At 38.9% G+C, this 25105-nt stretch overlaps 1 protein-coding gene across 10 annotated transcripts in view; it reads left to right on the top strand.

Annotated features, from left to right (window-relative positions):
* LOC101889233 (darkener of apricot like) overlaps positions 1 to 25105 on the top strand; it is a 259798-nt gene that overhangs the window by 227064 nt on the left and 7629 nt on the right. For 7 of the 10 annotated variants that reach the window (XM_059121616.1, XM_059121626.1, XM_059121633.1 and 4 more), the window contains 4 exons: positions 21251 to 21326; positions 22468 to 22534; positions 22607 to 22720; positions 24972 to 25062. In XM_059121616.1, coding sequence (XP_058977599.1) covers positions 21251 to 21326; positions 22468 to 22534; positions 22607 to 22720; positions 24972 to 25062 — 348 coding nt within the window. Of the gene's footprint in view, positions 1 to 10415; positions 10837 to 14822; positions 16917 to 21250; positions 21327 to 22467; positions 22535 to 22606; positions 22721 to 24971; positions 25063 to 25105 lie in introns of all 10 variants that reach the window. The other 3 variants (XM_059121622.1, XM_059121646.1, XM_059121624.1) reach the window with 2 other exon arrangements.

Here is a 25105-nt window from a genome sequence, read left to right as displayed (position 1 = left end):
CACTGCTTTAGTTCGAGTGGGGGGTGTGTGCGACGTTGTTCAGCTGAACATTTACTTTGTTTTCATAAACACTGTGTGTCTTCTAGTTTTCCTACATTTTCACCTTTCCCAGTGGATGGTCAATATAGAGAAAATAAATATAAATATATTCCCCCAGTTGTATGGGGTTGTGGGCATTCTTTTTTGGAATATTACTGTCATGTCATGTTCGAATGTTTTAATGGTTGTTCATGAGGAGTCAAAGTAAAAAAAACGCAACGCCCTGTAACGCCCAAAAGTCATGCTTTCGTTTTTGGGGTACATTATTATTTTAAATACCATTTTTACTTACGTCCCCTAGTAGAAAGAAGTATACTTAAAATACAACATTGGAACCCCTGGTGGCAAATGGCGGAACTACGCAAAACTGTCAGATTGGGATCAGCTGCTGTCATGAGAAAACAACAATCGTTGTCCAGCCAAAAAGGTATAAAAGGAGACGCATTTCACACAATCGGGATCAGTCTTCTGTTGATGGCTGGTAAGTCAAGTGTGATTGGGAGGAAGAAAAGGCGCGCAACCTCGGTTGAATTGAGTCTTAGTAAGCCAAACAATAAGCCTTGACTATTTGTGGAGACTGGACTGGACTGAACGCAGGGTCAAGTGAGGGTTGTAGCAATACTCCCTATTCTTCGGGCTGCGTTGACGGCGACTGAACGCAGGGTCAAGTGAGGGTTGTAGCAATACTCCCTATTCTTCGGGCTGCGTTGACGGCGACTGAACGCAGGGTCAAGTGAGGGTTGTAGCAATACTCCCTATTCTTCGGGCTGCGTTGACGGCGACTGAACGCAGGGTCAAGTGAGGGTTGTAGCAATACTCCCTATTCTTCGGGCTGCGTTGACGGCGACTGAACGCAGGGTCAAGTGAGGGTTGTAGCAATACTCCCTATTCTTCGGGCTGCGTTGACGGCGACTGAACGCAGGGTCAAGTGAGGGTTGTAGCAATACTCCCTATTCTTCGGGCTGCGTTGACGGCGACTGAACGCAGGGTCAAGTGAGGGTTGTAGCAATACTCCCTATTCTTCGGGCTGCGTTGACGGCGACTGAACGCAGGGTCAAGTGAGGGTTGTAGCAATACTCCCTATTCTTCGGGCTGCGTTGACGGCGACTGAACGCAGGGTCAAGTGAGGGTTGTAGCAATACTCCCTATTCTTCGGGCTGCGTTGACGGCGACTGAACGCAGGGTCAAGTGAGGGTTGTAGCAATACTCCCTATTCTTCGGGCTGCGTTGACGGCGACTGACGTACTCATCGGGCTGCCGCTGTGCCAAAGCCGCCGCCACCCTATTCGCCGCTCGCCTATTCATCGGGCCGCCGCTGTGCCCAAGCCGCCGCCACCCTATTCGTCGCTCGCCTATTCATCGGGCCGCCGCTGTGCCAAGCCGCCGCCACCCTATTCGCCGCTCGCCTATTCATCGGGCCGCCGCTGTGCCAAAGCCGCCGCCACCCTATTCGTCGCTCGCCTATTCATCGGGCCGCCGCTGTGCCAAGCTGCCGCCACCCGATTCGTCGTGCGCCTATTCATCAGGCCGCCGCTGTGCCAAGCTGCCGCCACTACTACTCGCCGCTGACGTATTCATCGGGCCGCCGCTGTGCCAAAGCCGCCGCCACCCTATTCGCCGCTCGCCTATTCATCGGGCCGCCGCTGTGCCAAAGCCGCCGCCACCCTATTCGTCGCTCGCCTATTCATCGGGCCGCCGCTGTGCCAAGCCGCCGCCACCCTATTCGCCGCTCGCCTATTCATCGGGCCGCCGCTGTGCCAAAGCCGCCGCCACCCTATTCGTCGCTCGCCTATTCATCGGGCCGCCGCTGTGCCAAGCTGCCGCCACCCGATTCGTCGTGCGCCTATTCATCAGGCCGCCGCTGTGCCAAGCTGCCGCCACTACTACTCGCCGCTGACGTATTCATCGGGCCGCCGCTGTGCCAAAGCCGCCGCCACCCTATTCGCCGCTCGCCTATTCATCGGGCCGCCGCTGTGCCAAAGCCGCCGCCACCCTATTCGTCGCTCGCCTATTCATCGGGCCGCCGCTTTGCCAAGCTGCCACCACTGCTACCCGTTTATTAACATTTCGACTGAACTTTGTGATTTAGTGTTCTTCGTAAAAAGTTCTGAACGTGATTTTATTGTGTTTAGTGTAGTGTTTAGTGTTATTTAAGGAAATAAAGTTATAACGTTTTAAGAAAATATTTTTGCTTCGCTCTCTCTCTCTTTATGTCCTAACAAATAAATTTTTGTGACGACTCTGGCCCCCGCTGAACCTACCCCAGCTTCAAAGTGAAAACACGTCGTCACAATGGCGCCCGAGCAGGGACTATAAAAGAGAGAAAGAATAAATAAATGAGTGAACAATAATTAGACAAATACAGATGAAAACCCAGTGAAAAAAAAAAAACAAAAAAACAGTTTAAAAAAAAAAAAAAAAAAAAAAAAAAAAAAAAAATGTCAAACGAAAAGACAATGTTGAAGGTCTCCTGGGCCTATATGCTAAAGCAAGAAGACTTGGTAACATATCTTACTGAATTCAATCTTGATCCAGTTGGAAAAGTGGACGATCTCCGAAAAAGATGGGCTAAATTTCTCCACAACGACCATGAAGCCGATGTATACAGACGGCTTATAGAGTTGCAGAACAAACATGAAAGTACCAGTCCGACCAAATCGCCGACATTGCGAGCCGTCACAAAACAACCCCTTATAACCGTAACACCGTGTGGAGCAGAAGCAATAGTATTATCCCCAATAAAAACAGAGTACGCCCTTCCCCACATTTCCGCGGAAAGGTCACATGGAGAGTCAAGCACAGGGGTAACAAACGATCAAAAAGTACAGAAGATGTCGCCAACAAACCCCGAATATGGATTTCAAAAAGATTCTCCGCCCAAGCCATCCAATAATTCGTCGTTACTCGTAATTCTCGACCAAATCCGAAAATGGAATATTACTTTTGAAAATGGAATGGACCCTATTGGATTCGTAGAACGTGTAGAAGAAATGGCTGAAATGTACATCGTGGAATTGAATCAAATAATTAAAGTAATGCCAGAGTTGTTACGAGGTAAAGCTTTAATCTGGCTAAGGAACAACAACCGACACTGGACTACCTGGAACGAATTTAAGAGTGATTTTCTGAAATTCTTTTTGCCACCGAGATACTTTGAGAAATTGGAGGATGAAATTAGGAGAAGGATACAGCGTAATAAGGAGCCGTTTAAGGAATATGTACTCTCTATACAGCATCTTATGCAGCACACCAATATGACCGAAGAACAAAAATTGGAACGAATTTTTAGAAACGCGCATTCGGATTATCAATGGTACATTCGCCGTAAAGACTTTACCACACTTTCGGAATTGATCTCCTTGGCAGACGAACTCGAAAGCATACCAAATAATTCTCGGTCAGAACAGCCTCGAAATCAACAAAACTATAATCGACGTGCGGACAACTCTAGAAATAACCTGTATTGCACCAATCAAGGTGACCAAGTGCTAGACGAAAGCTCATCCAATCCAGAAACGCAGCAGGATGAACCCCCGGCAAAGAAGAGTAACCAGAATATTACATCATTGCAATGTGAAGAATATCGCCTTACTGCAACTGTCTTAATAGAGGGGAAAGCTATTAAAGCAACTGTCGACACTGGTGCCACTAGCTGTTTTATAAAAAGAGAATTTGCGAAAAAAATCAAGAAAAGGTTTACTTATTCACGGCATGAGGCAAATGTTATCCTCGCAGACGGCACCACGGTGAACATCACAAGATCAACAGTGTTACCTGTTACATTTGGAAACCAAAGCTCAGATGTTACATTTCTCATCATGCCGCAATTCAAGGAAAACATCATATTGGGATTGGAATTTCTAAAACAGTTCCACACGACCATTCACTGCGCCGGTATAAGTGTCAAATTAAGTAAGCCAACCACATCAACGGAGCATTGTACCGTGGCTATAGGAGAGGAAACCCCATCAAAAGAGGTAATAGATACAATGACAGCTACGAATAATGTATCCCCCAGACCTAAATTCTTAAACGATGCATTGAGTAAAACGCAATGTGAGATCGTTGAAAATTTTCTGGCACAGGAACTCCCTAAGTTCCAACAATTAAATGGCCTATCGTCAATAGCTGAACATAAGATTGTAGTGACCGACGATCGACCCATTAAATTAAGATATGCTCCGCGAAATCCTGCAATGCAAGCCGTGATTAATGCCGAGGTGAGAAAGCTCGAAGAACGAGGATGTATAGAGCCGTCTACAAGCCCATACTGTTTCCCCATCACATTAGTCAGAAAGAAAAATGGGAATTGGAGAACTTGTATGGATTTTCGCCAATTGAATAAACGTTCTGTTCCAGATGCCTACCCTTTACCCCGCATCGACACAATACTGAATCGACTACGGGATGCCAAATACGTGAGTAGCCTGGACCTTAAAGACGGATATTGGCAAATACCTATGGCGAAGGAGAGCAGAAAATACACGGCCTTTGCGGTAGCTGGTAAAGGTCTATATCAGTGGAAAGTAATGCCTTTCGGTTTGCATTCAGCACCGGCAACCTTCCAACGGGCATTAGATAGTGTGATTGGGCCTGAAATGGACCCCCACGCTTTTGCATACCTTGACGATATCATCGTCATTGGAAAAACGTTTGAGGAACACTTGCGGAACTTGAGAGAAGTGTTCAGAAGATTGCGATCAGCTAACCTGAGAATAAACATTGAGAAATGCGAATTTTTCAGAAAAGAAACGAAGTATTTAGGCCATGTTGTGAGTAGCGAGGGAATAAAGACGGATCCAGATAAAGTTGCCGCAATAGTGGAAATGAAACCTCCAACATCGGTAAAGGAGGTACGAAGATTTCTTGGAGTAGCATCTTGGTACCGAAGATTTGTCCCACAGTTTGCAACAATTTCACAACCATTGACTAGTCTTCTTAAAAAGGGAAAACATTGGAAATGGGGTCCCGAACAACAAGAAGCATTCTCAGACCTAAAAGCAAAGTTAACTGAAGCCCCCGTTCTGGCTTGTCCGGATTTCACAAAGACGTTCATATTGCAAACTGATGCCAGCAACTATGGCCTTGGAGCAGTTCTAACACAGGAGTTAGATAACGTGGAACGTGTCATAGCCTACGCCAGCAGACATTTAAAACAGGCTGAAAAGAACTACTCAGCGACTGAAAAGGAATGTCTAGCCATACTGTGGGGCATCAGACACATGAGACCCTATTTAGAGGGTTACCAGTTTATAGTTATTACCGATCATTTGGCCCTAAAATGGTTAAATTCTATTGAAAGCCCTACAGGTCGACTCGCACGTTGGGCTCTCGAGCTACAGCAATATAATTTTTTGATCAGATACCGTAGAGGAAAACAGAACGTTGTGGCGGATGCGCTTTCGAGAACACCTTTGGAAACGTTAGACCTAGCCACAGTAAAATATGACACCAGTCCGTGCCCATGGCTAGAAAAGTTGAAGGAAACCATAACCAAGAATCCGAAGAAGTGTCCAGACTATACAATCATTGAGGGAAATGTTTATCGACATTTTCCCAAGCAAATAAACGATGAAGATTGCACACCATGGAAGCTGTGTGTGCCCACCGGATCAAGGATTCAGGTCCTTAGAGAAAATCATGACAGTGTCACCGGAGGTCATTTGGGAGTGCGAAAGACTAGCAACAAGGTGGCGAACCGATATTTTTGGCCTGGTATGTTCCAGGACATCAAACGTTATGTCCAGCAGTGCGAATGTTGCCAAAAATATAAAGTCAGCCAACAGAAACCAGCAGGGGAAATGTTGATAAGAATCCCGGAGGAACCATGGGCCACTATTTGTGCGGACTTCGTAGGACCCCTACCGCGATCTAAGCACGGTAACTCAATGCTACTCGTTATTATGGATAGATTCTCAAAATGGACGGAGTTGGTTCCATTGCGGAAGGCCACGACAGAGGGATTAATAAAGGCATGCAGAGAAAGAATTATTTCTAGATATGGGGTTCCAAAGATATTGATAACCGATAACGGAACCCAATTCACTAGCAACCAATTCGAAAAATTCCTAGCAGAAATGGGTATAAAGCATCAACTTACGGCTCCTTACACCCCGCAAGAGAACCCTACTGAAAGGACAAATCGGACAGTGAAAACAATGATAGCACAAGTTTCGAAACAACATAATACATGGGACGATATGCTGCCCGAAATAATGTTAGCCATAAACACTAGTGCATCAGAATCCACTGGATATTCGCCGGCATACCTGACACAAGGAAGAGAACCGCGACTGCCCCAGGCATTATATGATCAGCTCACAACAGGAACTGGTGCTAGAATAGTCTTACCAGAAGACCGTGCCCAGGAGTTGAAAGAAATATTTAAGATAGTACGTCGAAACTTGGCAAAAGCATCTCAAAACCAGCGGAGACAGTACAACCTTAGACGACGAGTTTGGAAACCAAAGATTGGGGAGCAAGTTCTAGTTCGTCTACATCCTCAGTCGAAGGCCGTCGAAAATTTCGCCGCCAAACTAGCGCCCAAATACGGAGGGCCGTTTGTCGTACAAAAATTCCAATCTCCAGTAATCGTTGTAGTCCGAGGAAAAGACAACATCACCCGCGTCGCGCACTTAAGTGAAATTAAGCCTTTTTATGACGAACAAAATTAAATTGTAGACATAGAAGTAGAATGTTGATTGTAGTTCCACTTACGTTTATGTGATGCCATTTCATTATAATTTCTTATTTTATTTTTAGACATTAAATTGACAATACCCAAACTAATCAGTGTCCTAATATAAGCCCATACTTCAAAGACCATCGCAATTCTCAAAATTTCAACATCACGATGGAGCAAGATAGCCCCAACACGAAAAAATTCAAACGGGCGAAGGAGAAATTTCGAGCTCATCTGGAACAAGTCGAGGCTCAAAGGCGAAGGACAATATTTTTAGACGAAGGTCCTAGTACCAGCCGAAAGAGGAGAACAAATCAATACCGTAAGCCCAATCCAAGAAAGGGTAGCAGTCAATCCTCATCGTCCCAGCACCAAATATTTTACCGAATTGTGTAGCAGTCAACCTTCCATCGATGAAGTGTTTATACCCAGTAAGGAGAATAATAGCACACCAAGTACAATCAAATTGCCAGTCACGGAAATCCCAACTGAGTCAACGCCATCGTCCTCGACAGACAATCCCGTGAACGATAACACATTTCTCGAACTGCCAAATTATCCCGAAAACCTACAAATCCGTATCGAGAAGTTTAAAAACAATTGGAAAAAGGGACACAAACTGAAGCGAATTGTTAAACAAGATGGCAAGCAGTACCGCATAATAATATCAGCAGACGGGGTAGTGAAGGTATCTCTCCGAACTTCTGCAATTGGTCTCTAACATACCTTCCTATTCGACCGAGATATAGTCGAACCAAAGTGCCCATGTCGGAGAAATAAAAGGTTACATAACACCCTAGGGCTTCCTGGCTATTGAAACCCAATAGCAATAGAGAAAGCAAATCAAGGAATCAAAAATCAGAGGGAGGAAGAGATGCCATGTAACGCCCAAAAGTCATGCTTTCGTTTTTGGGGTACATTATTATTTTAAATACCATTTTTACTTACGTCCCCTAGTAGAAAGAAGTATACTTAAAATACAACATTGGAACCCCTGGTGGCAAATGGCGGAACTACGCAAAACTGTCAGATTGGGATCAGCTGCTGTCATGAGAAAACAACAATCGTTGTCCAGCCAAAAAGGTATAAAAGGAGACGCATTTCACACAATCGGGATCAGTCTTCTGTTGATGGCTGGTAAGTCAAGTGTGATTGGGAGGAAGAAAAGGCGCGCAACCTCGGTTGAATTGAGTCTTAGTAAGCCAAACAATAAGCCTTGACTATTTGTGGAGACTGGACTGGACTGAACGCAGGGTCAAGTGAGGGTTGTAGCAATACTCCCTATTCTTCGGGCTGCGTTGACGGCGACTGAACGCAGGGTCAAGTGAGGGTTGTAGCAATACTCCCTATTCTTCGGGCTGCGTTGACGGCGACTGAACGCAGGGTCAAGTGAGGGTTGTAGCAATACTCCCTATTCTTCGGGCTGCGTTGACGGCGACTGAACGCAGGGTCAAGTGAGGGTTGTAGCAATACTCCCTATTCTTCGGGCTGCGTTGACGGCGACTGAACGCAGGGTCAAGTGAGGGTTGTAGCAATACTCCCTATTCTTCGGGCTGCGTTGACGGCGACTGAACGCAGGGTCAAGTGAGGGTTGTAGCAATACTCCCTATTCTTCGGGCTGCGTTGACGGCGACTGAACGCAGGGTCAAGTGAGGGTTGTAGCAATACTCCCTATTCTTCGGGCTGCGTTGACGGCGACTGAACGCAGGGTCAAGTGAGGGTTGTAGCAATACTCCCTATTCTTCGGGCTGCGTTGACGGCGACTGAACGCAGGGTCAAGTGAGGGTTGTAGCAATACTCCCTATTCTTCGGGCTGCGTTGACGGCGACTGAACGCAGGGTCAAGTGAGGGTTGTAGCAATACTCCCTATTCTTCGGGCTGCGTTGACGGCGACTGACGTACTCATCGGGCTGCCGCTGTGCCAAAGCCGCCGCCACCCTATTCGCCGCTCGCCTATTCATCGGGCCGCCGCTGTGCCCAAGCCGCCGCCACCCTATTCGTCGCTCGCCTATTCATCGGGCCGCCGCTGTGCCAAGCCGCCGCCACCCTATTCGCCGCTCGCCTATTCATCGGGCCGCCGCTGTGCCAAAGCCGCCGCCACCCTATTCGTCGCTCGCCTATTCATCGGGCCGCCGCTGTGCCAAGCTGCCGCCACCCGATTCGTCGTGCGCCTATTCATCAGGCCGCCGCTGTGCCAAGCTGCCGCCACTACTACTCGCCGCTGACGTATTCATCGGGCCGCCGCTGTGCCAAAGCCGCCGCCACCCTATTCGCCGCTCGCCTATTCATCGGGCCGCCGCTGTGCCAAAGCCGCCGCCACCCTATTCGTCGCTCGCCTATTCATCGGGCCGCCGCTGTGCCAAGCCGCCGCCACCCTATTCGCCGCTCGCCTATTCATCGGGCCGCCGCTGTGCCAAAGCCGCCGCCACCCTATTCGTCGCTCGCCTATTCATCGGGCCGCCGCTGTGCCAAGCTGCCGCCACCCGATTCGTCGTGCGCCTATTCATCAGGCCGCCGCTGTGCCAAGCTGCCGCCACTACTACTCGCCGCTGACGTATTCATCGGGCCGCCGCTGTGCCAAAGCCGCCGCCACCCTATTCGCCGCTCGCCTATTCATCGGGCCGCCGCTGTGCCAAAGCCGCCGCCACCCTATTCGTCGCTCGCCTATTCATCGGGCCGCCGCTTTGCCAAGCTGCCACCACTGCTACCCGTTTATTAACATTTCGACTGAACTTTGTGATTTAGTGTTCTTCGTAAAAAGTTCTGAACGTGATTTTATTGTGTTTAGTGTAGTGTTTAGTGTTATTTAAGGAAATAAAGTTATAACGTTTTAAGAAAATATTTTTGCTTCGCTCTCTCTCTCTTTATGTCCTAACAAATAAATTTTTGTGACGACTCTGGCCCCCGCTGAACCTACCCCAGCTTCAAAGTGAAAACACGTCGTCACAGCCCCCATCTTTTTTCTAGATCATATAAAGAAAGAACAGATTTTTTCCTATCCAACTGCTTGTTTGTCTGTCTGCTGCCTATCTTTAATTCTCAGCATCAACATCATCATCACCATTATGATACTGTTCTCTTCGATTTATCATGATTTTCAAAATTTGTTTTCTTTTCTTTGTTTTAACAAACGGCCAACGGCAAAAACGTTTTTCACACAGAAAACAGAATTCAGCGTATATATTTTACAATTTTTTCCTTTTTTTTTTCATCTGTGTTCTACGCCACGATTTTGTGAAAATAAGAAAATTATAGACGTGTGAGATTCAGTTAATTTTTGATTTTTCGACAATACGTTTGAACAACGATGATAATCAGCAACGGTGCGCGTGTTTCTCAAAACTAAAACAATTTTCACTACCGAATAAAAAGTGATAGCGAATGTAGAAAAAATATTAATATATTTTATATATATATAAAAATGCATATATACATAGAATAAGAAATGTTTTAATGTGATATAGAAAAATAGAAAAATTTAGAAAACAAAAGTTATTAAAATAATGTAAAAAAGAAAATATAAAAATAAAATAATTTACCAAGTGCCTTACAAATTTGTATAAAAAGAAAAGTGATCGTTTTTAATTTTTTTACAAAAAAAAGATAAATTTTGCAAAAGAAAAACGCATTTAATCTTAACAGAAAAAAACCCAACCAACGAATTTTACATATAAATATAATTAAAATTTTCCAGTGAATTTAAATTTCTACGTGAACGAACACCCTCAGCAGCAGCCAATAAAAAGGATAAACGTCGCAATTCACGACGCTACTCAAAAGAGAGCGGTGACACAGCATATCAACAAAGGCCACACGAGGAAGCTACTACCTCTTCTTCGTATCTCTCGTCTTCCTCTGGACATTCATCACGTTCCTCAAAAACTCCCACCAACAACAACAACTCGATGAGTGATCGTTATCGTTATAATCGTTATTATGCCGGTGCCGGGGGTTTGGGCACCTCAGCCACAAGTACGGGCCTATATGACCCCTCCACCTCGGTGGGGGGACGTTATCAGAAAAGTTCCACCACAGCCGTGTCAGCCTTAGATCGTTTACGTTCAAATCTAAGTCCAGTGGCATCCTACTATAAGCCCCTGATGAGAACGTTTAGTGTTAGTATTTATTTAAATTTTTCTCCTTTTTTTCTGAATAACAAAGGTTTTATTTCCCGTGTCTTCTTTTGGATCTTGGCAAAAATATCTCATTTGAATCACAAGCTATTTTTAATAAAATATTTCCATCAATTATTGTGGAAATATTTTTTTTTTTCATATTTATGATTCATTTGAAAAATCATCAGGAAATGTTATTGTCGTTGTTTTTGTTGTCTTATGGGTTTTATAGGTGCATATATAACAGAAAATATTTACCTTCTTCTCCTCTTCCTTTTGGTTTGGCTTCTGGACAAAACAAAAATAAATATTTATTTTTGTTGTCTTATGCAGTTGACTGACAACATGGGTACATATGTATTTGCCCATGTCTTGTATTCTTGAAAACATGCAATTCAACATGTTTATTTTTTAGATTTGGATTCTCTAAGAAAATATATATTATTTTTTGGCTCATAGCGACACAACAATAATTGCCAATTAATTTAATAATTATAGGCCATTGAAATCTTAAAAGATTTTCTGGGTTTAAAATAGAATCGCAAAGAGATGTAGCCAATAAAAAAAAAACGGCAATATGTTTGCATACCTTTTAAACATCTTAGCTCTATATAACTTGTACTAGGAGTACATAAAGTAGTAAAGGTAAATAAATTAGGAACTATTTTCAAAGAATTTTGGGTTCATATTTTTTTTTTTTTTTTTTTTTTGAAGTGGTAATTTTTAAAGCTTTGAAAATTTTAATTAGTGCAACATAGTTACCTCAAAGGCTGAGCAGATAGTTTCCTAAATATTTGAAGAGTATTTAATGAAGAAATAAATCTGTTATTTAATCTATAAGGCTGTAATCGATCTTAAAAAATCTTTGATCACCATCCTACAGAAGTTACTCCATATCGGTACGGATAACAGTCCATTTGTTTTCTAATTAAGCTGAAAAAAATTACAGGGAAAATCGAGTAGATAAAATATGAGACACTTGTATTGGCAATTTTAAAGATAACATCAGGATGGCGGGAAATCCCCCGCTTTCTTGAATTTTTGATATATTTATTTCTTAAAATCCATATATATGCCTTCGGCAATAATCCGACGGGCAGTGTCTAAAGAAGGAATATTCACCAGATTCTTGCCGATTCAAAATTGCCGTAGACACTATATACCTATGCTGCATGGAATCCAAGGAATCATAACTAGAATATTCTTATTTTTTTTATTAAATTATAAGCAGGGACTAATATATAAAGAATTCATGAAACATGTTATCGTAGACCAAAAAAATATTTTAATAACCCAATAGGAGACAAAATCTGGTCAGGTTTTGAGAAAATTGCATTCTGATATATAACATGCAGAATCTTGCAAATTTTCAAAAAAAAAAAAACAAGCAGATAAGTTCGGTCCTCCACCATTTGAAAGAAACTTGAACAATTGCTAAAAATTCGGAAAACTACCACTTAAATGAAAACCGTTATATGGGGACTATAGAAAGACCTGGACCTGCTTACGAAATTTTTGGACATAGGCTGTAGTACCCATTACGAGCTTTGAATACGAAATTTTTTACAATACCGGTGAATAATGACAAAAAAAATCATGAAAATACCGAGTCAGACGTGGACCTGTTTATGAAAGTTTTTGTCATAGGCTGTAGTACCCATTACGAACTTTAACTATGAAATTTGTTAGAATTCCGGTGAACAATGTTGCTGAAATCATCAAAATACCGAATATCGGGAGGTACCGTTATATGGGGCTTTACAAAAACGTCGACCTGCATACAAACATTTTTGTCACAGGCTGCAGTACCCATTACGAACTTTAAATATGAAATTTGAAATAATTCCAGTAAATAATATCGCTAAAATCATGAAAGTACCAAATATCGGAAGAAACCGTTGTATGGGGGCTATACGTAAATGTGGACCGACATGGCCCATTTAGTAGGTTTTCAAGTTTTTTTTTTAATTTCATTAATTGGATTTATTGAGTTTTGTAGTAAGTTGTTCTAATAGAGCTATTTTTTAACACATGATGATTATTATCAATTTCAATAAGCTTCAAATTTAATTTTAAGCTTTTGCAACAATTTATTTGGAAAATTAAATGAATTAAATTAAATAAAATTGCGAACTATTTTCCACAGCCACAACTTGAGAGTCTATATATTATTCGACAAAAATGTTTGGCCCACAAAGGGCCAGGAGTTTTTACTCGCAACATACTCACAAGTAGAGTTTCTAGAAGAGTACGAGTTTTACACAAACTTGACTAAACTCTCTTTTTTATGAAAGAGCGCTCGCAGTCAAAATATTCAAAATAGAGGAAGATTTTTAATAAGAGTGAAACTGAATGGAAAAATATTTTTTTTGCTGATCATTCCTTAATATTCTTTCATATATCCGGTGCAATAAAAAGTGATCTACTGAATCTTCATTTGTATTGCAGTTTACCTGATTTAGATTTGATCCACTCTTCAATACCCTCAATCACTTTTTTTACCAGATTTTCTACTGGTCACATTTTAATGATGTCCTTTTCCCAAAATACATGTTTTCAAAAAATTTATTTTTTAACCGATTTTAATTGTCGTTTTTTAGTATTGATTTTCTTCGCCCATTATCTGCAAACATCTTTATAAAATATCAAAATAATCGTTTTTATTATCAATTAAATTTATAGTTTTTTTTTTTAATACAAATAACCTCAATAATAATTTTTCAATAACACATAAAATTTGAAATTTATTTAATTAAAATTATGTCACTTTTATTGAAATAAAACTATGAAAAACCACAAATGATGATCTTGGCCAATTTCGGTAGATTTCAAGATCATCCCCAAAAAAAAAATTGAAATCAATTAATTTCTCTTTTAACAGATTTAGATGATAATCTCATGTTTGAAATGCAGTTTTCTTTCATTGCCGTTGGATTTAAATTTTGATAAAAATATTAATATTTAACAACAACAGCAACAATGTGCAAGCCCACAAAATTTAGTTTATTTTACAAAAGTTTATTTGATTAACAAAATGTATTTTTCCTCGTGATTTCTCTCATCGCTTTCTCTCTGTCGCTCTCCCTCTCTGGCTTTCGAAAACCATTTAGTTATAAATTATCGAAAATGTTGAAGAAGAACAAAGACACACACGAGAAATCTGCAGAAATTGAAATAGACGAAGAAAATTTGGTGCAGCACATTTTCACATTTTTTTCTGTGGGGGATTTTTACTAGGGCGTCAGTGTTGTGTGTATGTGTGACTTGATCTGTTTTGTTTTGTATTGAGAATCTGAGAAAGTATACACACAACTTTTTTGAAGGTCGTTTATGATTAGAAACGATCGAAATATATATTTTTTCTTGTTAGATTTGCTTGAGAGATTTTCGAAAAAATTAGGTTTCTGTTTATTTTACGTTGGGTGAAAATATTCGTCAATGATGATTTGAAATTTCCTAAATAGAGTGGGAGTCAGTCCGTTCATTATGAGATATTTTGAGAATTGTTTGTCAATATATGCCTAATATGTGAGTGAGTGTGTGTGTGTGCGGGCATGTAGGTAATTATATGTGATGCAGGTCATCATAAATTTGAGGTGCAAAAATTGGGCAACAATTAGGGAGATTTTTTGCCAAAGATTCAAAAAAAAAAACAACAAAAAAAAAAGAAATAAAACCTTTGCAATATCTTAAGCCACATACAGAAAATTTTCAAAATAAATAAAATAAAAAATTATAAAACAATAATAATTAATATAATAATACCAATAATAAATAATAACACAAACCCGAGTTTATGAAAAAAAGAGAGGTATAAAGTTTACTCTTTCACCTTCTTTCTAGCTCTCTTAAAACTTAGTTTTTTCATGAAAATTTGCAGTATGTAGCTTTGGTGGCATTACCATAATTTCCATGAGGGATTAAAATTTGCGATTTCTTATTTTCAATTTATCTTCTCTTTTTTTTAAACAAACAAACCCGAACAGCGTAACAATCACGATAAAGACAGAACACCTGTGGCCTCTTCATCCGGAGGAGCCGGTAGCAAAACATCTGCCCTTTCACGTTTAGAAAATAAATATTCCGATATTTTAGATCGTGTTGGTCGACGGGATCGTGACAAAACTCTCGAGCCCAATGAAAATTACAACCCCTTGGCCAGATCAGCCACCACACATCAGCTGTTGTCGGCCAAACCGAAATTGTCATCGAGCTCTTTCAATGCCTCTGATCGCAAAGAGCGTACCCCGTATAGACTGCAAAAGAACAAGTCTAGGTATTTGGGGGATTCAAATGACAGTGGCTATTTGACCACGGCGAGTACGACAAATGGTCGTTTGGCCAATGACAGTAGTCATCTATTGGATGACAATTATCCGCTGGATTATGGATCATCACGTTATAGAGCCGGAGCCCACAACTATGGCAACAACTATGATCACCGCTATCAAGATGAGTATAACCCCAGTACGTCACGTTATTCACGTACCGGTGAATATGCCTCCAGCTACAAGCCGCGTAGCGGTTTGGATTACAGTAATTATTATGATGGTTCCCGCCTAGGTCCCAGACCACGTAATGATGACTTTGAGCCAACGGCAACAGACACATCCTCCTCAGCTGGCGCCCGACGTCAGAGAGCCTATGGCCGCAATAAGACCTGTGAGAGCCTCGTTTCCGCCGAAGGCGAGGCCATGGCCAGTGGCCGCTCGCGCTATGAACCTCCGCCCGATGTCATCGACACCTCGCACAGCACGAATTCACGCAACCGTTTTGCCCACAAACGTCCGCAAATGACCTCGGTTGGATCCTCGACCCACCGGGCACCTACCACAAGTAATGAATTAACTGCTGAAGAATTAGAAATTTTAAATGATGATCGCTCATCAGCTGATAATGCTGCCATTCTCTTAGCTTTACGCGATGACGGTCAATATCTGGAGGCTAAAAAATACGAGGAGCGCATGCGCTTGCGCACCGAACTGAAGGAGCGCATGAATCGCTATGCCCAAGAGGCAGAAAAGGCCAAGGAACTGCAAAAACTGCAAGAGGAACAAGAGAAGTCCCTCAAGGAGCAGGTGGAAAAGCATGAAAAAGAATTGGCTGCCAAACAAACGGTTGCTGACACCGTGGTGGCACCGGGCAAAAAACCCGACACCACAACAAGCACACACAACACCACCACAGAAAATGGAAAAGCGCCAGAGGAAAAGGCCAAGGCCAGAAAGTCGCGCAACAAAAAAGTAACTACCGAAAACACAGATGACACTACCGAAGACACCACCACATCATCTTCGGATGATGAAGACGAAGATGATGAGGATGAAGAAGATGATGAAACAGATACAAGTTCAGATGAAGACAACAGTACCAAAGAGAACACCACCACCATTAACAATGTAAAAACCCCAGCAACCACAACAACTAGCACCACCTCCACCACCACCACAAAACCCTCTGCCCTTGTCGACACCACCACAAAATCCAAAGATCAAACCGATGCCAATGGCACCAATCAACACAACACCACAGCTGACAAAAATAACAATGACCTCTCCAAGTACAGGCCACAACCCATACCCACTAACAACTCCAGCACCGCTGGCCTCATGCACTCATCCAGTTCGGGAGCATTGGCCTTTGGTGGCATTAGTGAACGTTTGGGGGCAACAGGGGCGTCCGCTAGCACACGTACCCAAAAACCCTATTCGGGCGCCACATCACGTACCGCTGCCGTTCTCAGTGAATTTGAAAATTCCTCCCTTGGCAGTACGACCTCCTCTCGTTATCCAGGTACCACCAGGGAACGTTATGCTCTGGGTGAAATAACCTATAAACCCTCGAATCATTATGATCCCTATACATCGGCCTACACCAGCAGCAGTGGTAGCCGGCGAACGGGTGCTGGCCTGGCATCATCATCGACCGCCAGTTCGTCGTATCAGCGACAACAACTTGCCGCCTATCAGCAATTGCAACAGCAACAACAGCAGCACTATCAACAGAATATGTTAACGAAAAGTGCCACCGCCTCCTCTCTCTTTCATAGGTCACGCATTCCAAAAACCTATTCGTCTTTTGTAAGATCACTATTCTATTTAATTGAAATGTTTTTCCAATTTTCATGCGTTCTGTCTTTTATGCGCTCCAACGTTCTCGCGCAGAGAAAACATACCACCATAAGGCTTCTTTCTTTGCATGCAGCAAGACGGAACGTACTTCTTTTTTCTGAATACTATGGCTACTTTTTTTTAATTTTCAACTTTTTCATTGCAAATGACAGTAATAATAACAACAACAACTAAAAAATTGCATTATGCTTCCATTAATCATTACTATTTGTTGTAATGACTTGACTTTTACACACAAAAGACAGTGACAGTGATGTGATCATCTCGGGAGGTTCTTGGGTCCCATCTGGGGTATGTGGGAGAGAACAAAATATCGGACGAGACATTGAGATCATTACATTGCTATCTCCTCCTCTCTCCATAACCTAGGAATCAAAATTATGTCTATTTTCGCGATTTCCTATCTACTTACTTCATTCACTAGCAACTTGCCTTACCACTTACTCTCTTACACATTTTCTTTATTAATAAATTCAATATCGCAGCGTCAATATCATCAGTTGTATCACCAGTGCAAATTATTTTGTGGATATTTTTTGTAATATTTGTTGATTTTAATACATTTGTGCTACATTTGCGTGTGTTTGTGGTTATAAATTCAATGCATTCGCAAATAATTATTGTTTTTATGACAGTTTGTATTATTTTTGCTTAATTTTTTTTTGAAAATTTGTGCATGAGTTTTCCTTAATGATATGATCTAAAATAATTGAAAAAAGTCCTAATAATTTAAATAAGACTCCGTAAAAATAATGCAAGAATGTTTTAGTCAAACATTTTTTTATTTTATAATTTTAAGTGATTTGATATAAGTGGAGATTTTTCAAAGTTTTGAATTTATGAACAATAAAAAATATATACATTTATGGAAACGATATCGCGGTTAGAAAAAAAATTCAACTGAAAACATTCAATTGGGGCTGTTTTTTGACTATATTAATAAAATAAAATTTCTGCCCATTCGAATTGATTTTATAAGCGAATATATTTATTTGGAATTCTGAATTATGTTTTCATTTGTCCGACATCACAATAATTCTATAAATTGCAGTGAATTTTTTGACAGTTTCCTATATTCAAAGTGAATTACAATTGTCTAAAGAATTCAAATTATTTTATTCTCGGCTGGGTTTAAAAATAATAGATTTTATACATTTAAAATATGCCACTTATAAAAATCATTTAATTCTATGTTGCATGTATAGGCAATTATTGCCTACTATTACCCAACAAATGGGTTATTGTTGGGTAATAGTGGGCCATAATTGCCTCTATATGTAAAATACAAGTAAATGATTTTTATAAATGGATATTGAAGTGCAGTGTCCGATATAAAATTTGATATTCAGGTCTTTTATGTTCGGTATCCCAATATTTCTCTAATTTTACAGTGTATTTTTAAAGAGTATTGTAATCTGATCAGATAAAATTGAATTTTAAAATCAGTGTTGTACCAATATTTCTTTTAAGATATTTTTGTACTAAGTTCTCTTATGTCCAATATCACAAAAATTTGCAAATTTGAATTTGCAGTGGATTTTTATAGAGTATCGTATATTTAAAATGAATTTTGATTTTCTCAAAAAATCTAAATCTCGGTAGTTTTTTTTTTTTTAATTGTAATTAAAACGTTTCATAAGTTCAAATAATGTTACTTGTAGCCAATATGTCCCACTGTTCCAAACTGGAATTAAGGTAACACAACTGACATTATACAGGGTGAGATAACAAAACTGCAACAGAACCAAACGCCATAACTTTTACTTTTTTTTTTCAAATTTATTGAATGAAAGCAGAAAAATGTCGGAAATAGCATCAAATTTTGAAATAAGTTTAGATTTGTTCGAATTTGTCACCTTTGGCACGAATTATGGCCTTCGAATGACCAATGAAACTGTCACACGCTGCCCGAATGTTGCTCTGCGGTATTTTGGCCCATTCCCGGCAAAGAGCTTGCCTGAGGTGATCGACACTTAGGTATTTTTTAGTGCCAACCTTGCTTTCCAAAATACTCCAGACACAATAGTCCAACGGATTGGTATCGGGAGATTTTAGTGACCATTATGGGCTGGAAATGAAGCGAGGAACCTCATTTTGTAACCATTTTTGGGTGGCTCGTAATGAGTGAGATGGTGCTGAATCTTGTTGGAATGTCCAAGGTCTGCGGCCAAAATGTTTACGTGCCCAAGGCTTTAATACACCCTCCAGAACATTTTCGCGATAATATTCGGCATTTATTCTGATGCCACGGTCGATTAACACGAGCGGAGGGCGACCATCGGCTGTAATGGTGGCCCAAACCATCACCATAGCCGGCGCTTGAGTTCTGGTGGCCAACTGAAGTTGCACTCATTTTTCAACATTTGTCGAGTGGAATATTGCGATATATTCAGCCCACGAGCCACAATATAATGAGCTGTCACTGGAATAATTTTAACAGGTGTCGGATGAGTGGCTTAGAAATGACAGCAGTATGATTCTGGTTACAGTTTTTTCATTTCACCCTGTATTGTGTGTTCAATAACATGTCATGAGATCGTAAGATATATAGTAAGCAGTCAATGTTTCCAGCAAATGTTTAGAACTTATTACTTGGTTATAGGAACTTTAATTGCGTTGACATAAAATTATATTATTTAAACAAATTCATCTATTCCCATCTTCTCAGTTGTTATTAATTTTTAAAAATTTAAAGTTCGAAATTACATTAATACTGAGAGGAGAATCTTTACATATAAGTGGCATATATTGATTGAAAAAAATATTTAATAGCAAAATATATATAATTGCCAAAACTTTTTTTAGAATTGTAATATTAATTAAATTAATATTTTAATATTTTAATTAATATTTTTATGTTTTTTTTTTCAAATTTAATTTTTTACTTTACGTTCTGAAGTATATATATTTGTTTTATTTACATGCATAAATCGACTATTATTTAAGGTATAAGGTAGTAGTTCAATATAAGAGTACAATATATTTATTATATACCATATACCCTTATGATACAAATTTTGAACTTAAAAAACTCATACTTTTTAAGAATATACATTTTATATATATGCATAAATTAATGATTATTTTAGTTTCACTTCCGATATATTTAATTATTATTAATTTATATTTTATACTCCATATCAAAACCTTTAAACTAAGTTTATTTATAAAACAGCTTTATGTTTGCCATTTAAACCAAAAATTATGCATTTTAATTTGTTTTGTTTTTAATATAACAGAAATTTAATTATTTTTAACAAAATTCACTTTTTTTTCCTTATTTACAAAAAAAAAAAAAACTATAATAATTTCTTAAAAAATATTTACTAACAAATTAATATAAAATAAATTATTTATATATTAACACTATGGCCTTTATTGTATTTGTATCTGTAAATGTATGACTCTTTTTTCGTTAGTTTTGTTTTGAACAATGTTTTTTTTTTCTGTTATAACAATACTATTAGTTAAAAAAAAAAAAAAACAATAAAACAAATTTGAAAGTTTTTGTAATAACAAATGCAAAAACAACAATTTGTCCGAACCAATTTTCTTATCGAAAAAACGAACGTATTTTTTTCGTGTTTTTCTCGATTATATATGTAAATGATGATGATGATTATCACAATGATGTTGATGATGATGATGACTATGAAATTCGTGATGATGATGATGATGATGACGATGAAAATGGCTTTGCTTTTATTGGGGAAATTGTGTGAATTTGACTTGTTTGACTTCAAAATAAAATCAATATGTGGTGTCAACGTGGGATTCCTGATGGCAATTTCTTCTTCTACTTCCTTGTGGCTTTGCATGGCTATTCCGTGGATAATGATGACTACAACTTGGTGAAATGCCCTGCTGATTCTCAATGATGTCCCGGTCCTTTTACGGTTCTCTTCAAAAATCCAAACACGTTTTTCTTTTTTTCTCTGTTTTTTTCTTTTTCTTTTTTTTTTTTCTCTCTTTCTTATATGTTTTGTTGTGATGTTGATGACCAAAACCGTACCACCAAAAACAATAAACATACAATTTTCAACCAACCAATCAATCCACCCATATCAACCAACCAATGAAATCTCGCTCCAAATCTCAAAACTCCACAACGTCTCTGTACCCTCAACTCCACGCTGCTGATCCTGCTCCTGTCGCCGTTGCTGCTGATGCTGCTGCAAAAACACCACCAACGTTTCTACTCCGCCGGCTATTGAATACACCACACAATGCGCTTGTCTTGATCTTGTCTCTATCGCCCTCTCTCAAAAATCCAAAAATCACAGACAGCAAAGCCCGTCATACAAGATGACAGTGATGGCCACTTGATTTATCGTTCTGGCGATATACTTCATCACAGATGTTCGTGACAATTTTTTGTTTTTATTTCTTTTTATTCCTATCTATTTACTATTTTTCCATTTTTTACTATATTTCTGTGTGTGTCTATATGTTTAGGCAATGAATACCAACCATATTGAAAATGAGAATTCACAACCTAGTTAGGTTCTGTTCTTCTTTTTTCTAATAACCCCAAATCTGTCTCTCCCTCCCGGACCGCATATAGGGCCAGGCCAAAAAATCTCATCCGAAGAAAATCTAAACAAAAATAGAAAATTTATTTCTCAACTATTTTTCAGCTTTTTCAATGATTTATAAATAATTTACTTAATTTGAAATCTATTTAAATACATATATTTTTCTATTTTTGTTTAAAGTTTCTTTAGTTATTAGTTTGTCCCTTAGTTCAAAGCGCGTTTATTAATTCTTTTTTTTAATTTTAATGGGCTTTTTTACCGCTTTCCCAGCGTAATTAAAAGGATAGAATGCCATGGTAGACACAAACTTTAGGTGTCGTCCACACATCTTTATGAAGGCAATATTCCCTTCAATACCCAAATTATTGCCTACATAAAGAAAATCACGTTCAATTTCATTACGAATCTAAGGCAAAACGACATCTGTGGCCCGCCCTGGTATTTCTAACCTATTTACTCTTAAAATGTTTTCAAAATACTTAATTTTACGTCCCTATTAGTTTCCTTTCAACATTTTTTTTTTTTTTTAAATATGTCCCCTTATTTGTTTTTCTTTAACTGAAATTTTTAGCCTCAATTTTCATAAAAACGCGCTTAGTTCCCCTTTTAATCTATTCCAAAATTACTTTTTGAATAAGTTTTTTTTATTTAGCTTCCCCCTCCATTTTTTAGTTTTCTATTCAATTTCAATTTTGCAAATTATTATATTTTGCCTATTCTCCTACCCCCCCAAAAAACTTTATTTTTTCTTCATTCCAAGTAGTTTTACTTGTCCACAATTAAATCGATGAACACATACATACATGTTGTGAGACCAGGCTCCTTTATCAGGTTTATTTATTAATATTATTATTTTCAATTAATAGTTATAAAAAAGAACATATAACATTATGTTAATAATTGATTAAGGTGTTTTATTGAATTTGTGTAATTTCAATATGTGTATTTTCTATATAAATTTTCAGATAAAATTATGGCAACACTGGGTGAAGGCACATTCGGTCGTGTTGTCAAAGTCAAGGATATGGAAAGGTATTCTAACATTTTTGAGTTTTTGCGAAATTAAATATCTTAATATTTTTATTTATTTTTTTTTTTTAACAGGGACTATTGCATGGCCTTGAAGATCATTAAAAATGTAGAAAAATACCGTGAAGCGGCTAAATTGGAAATCAATGCCTTAGAGAAAATTGCACAAAAGGATCCAAATTGTGAACAGTAAGTATAAATAAATATTAAAATACAAATTAGTGTTAAAAATTAATCTAGAGTATTAGTACTTTGTGCTTATCCACATAAGTAGATAGTTTGGCGAAAAGAAATTTAATTTTTTGGAAAATAAAAAATTGAACGCTTGGGACTAGACTCGTCTGTACAAAGATAGATAAATTAATTAATTATAAACACGTTTTACAAGATTATATCAAGTAGATCCATGATCACGTTAGGAAGACAATTTTGATCTTCGAACCGGGTAAGAGGCGATAGGGAACCCTTTGTCAACATAATTTTCAAAAGTTCTGTTAAATTAAAAAAAAAAAAAATTATTAAGTTTAATGTCAAACTTTATACCAAAACCACTATAAAGCAGTGTATATATATATGAGATTGCCCACATCTTTCCATACCTATTTCTCCACGGTGGCAATAAACATCTCAATCAATTTATCCTTTATTCTAATATATGCCTTCAACAAAGTGGAAGATGAAGTTTTTTCTCTCTATCTTGTTTCGCTACTTTTAATTAAAATTTTTAGGAATTTTTCAATCTTTTTCCATGGATATGGATTGTGGATATACGGGTGAGATAAAAAGCTGCAAAAAAGTCAAACGCCATAATTTGTACATTTTATTTTAAATTGTATTGAATGAAAGCATAAAATGTCGGAAATAAAATGTAAAATTTTAGAATGAATTTAGATTTGTTCGAATCGGTCACCTATGTCACGAGTTATGGCCTTTAGACGGCCAAAGAAACCAGCACACTCTGCCAGAATGTTGCTCTGCGGAATTTTGGCCCATTCCCGAAGAAGCGCTTGCTTGACACTTTGGCATTTTTTAGTGCCAACCTTGCTTTCAAAAATACTTCAGACACAATAATCCAACGGTTTCGTATGCGGAGATTTTGGTGGCCATTGTGCGCTAGAAATGAAGCGAGGAACCTCATTTTGTAACCATTCTTGGCTGGCGCGTGATGAGTGCGATGGTGCTAAGTCCTGTTGGAATGTCCAAGGTCTGCAGCCAAAATGTTTGCGTGCCCAAGGATTTAATATACGCTCCAGAATATTTTCACGATAATATTCGGCATTTATTCTGATGCCACGGTCGATTAATACGAGCGGAGAGCGACCATCAGCTGTTATGGCGGTCCACACCATTACCATGGCCGACGCTTGAGTTCTGGTGGCCAACCGAAGGTGCCATTTTCAGCTGACCTCTTTAACAAGTAAATACGATCATTTTGTTTGTTTACAAACTGCTGATGTTGCTGTTTTCTTCCGTCCACTTCCTTGTCGTCGGGCTACGCTACCAGTATCACGGCAACGAGCGATGGTACGAGACACAAAATATTTATTCACATTTAAATGCTGGAGTGCTCTAACTTTAGCCACTTGTTGTTTTTCAGTCAAATATAAAGAAATCACACTATCACGCTTGAATTCCATCACGAATAACTTTTTTTTTTTGGAGAACTCTCACAAAAGTGCTTTTGCACACTTGTAAACAATATAATGAGCTGTCACTGGAATAATTTTAACAGCTGTCGGACGAGTGGCTTAGAAATTACAGTAGTCTGAAGTTGGTTGCAGTTTTTTCATCTCACTCTGTATATTCAGCTATTTTTTGATTGGCCTTGTGATATGGTCCATCCGGATTGGCTTTGATTTTGGCATTTTGAACCCAAAGTTGCACTTTCGGTACAGGCTTTCACATATTCTTCATATAATGTAAAACAATATTCATTCCGACTTAGCTATAATGTCCTCATTTCTTATAAAACAAGTATGAAAATGTTAAGTTCGGCCGAACGGAATTTTTAATACCCTGAGGTATATAAGTATAAGCATTCAATATTCAAACGAGTTCCATTTTGAAAATCAAAGTATTGCCCTCCGATCACCACAGTCACCATCTTGTTTGTAGCAACTGTTTCATATCTGCCTAAACTCGATATTAATTTTTAATCATTGAATATGTACAATATAGGTTTCCAAGGAGTTCTTAATTCCCCGACTGTGTCGCTTGTGTAATAGCACGAAATCGGTATTAAAACGATGTTATACTGTGTAAAAAATTAGTTCAAATATAACCATTATGAAGTTTATGATAAATTCTGTTACGGGACTTTAAATATATAAACATTTTTATAGCAATATTTTTTTATAACCTTATAAATATATACATTTTAACAAATTTTTAATTTTTTACATGGGCTTGTTTTAATCTCCTTTCCTTTACTATTTTTCAGTTTGTGCGTTAAAATGATTGATTGGTTCGATTATCACGGACACATGTGCATTGCCTTTGAAATGTTAGGTTTGAGTGTTTTCGATTTCTTGGTAAGTTTTTGGGACAACCCTAGTCTTGTTTTACCTTCTTATA

The sequence above is a fragment of the Musca domestica genome, unplaced genomic scaffold (assembly GCF_030504385.1).
Source record: "Musca domestica strain aabys unplaced genomic scaffold, Musca_domestica.polishedcontigs.V.1.1 1, whole genome shotgun sequence".
NCBI classification, from domain to species: Eukaryota; Metazoa; Arthropoda; class Insecta; order Diptera; family Muscidae; genus Musca; species Musca domestica.
Note: the sequence above shows the minus strand (reverse complement) of the source record. Positions and strands in the feature narration are given on the sequence as shown.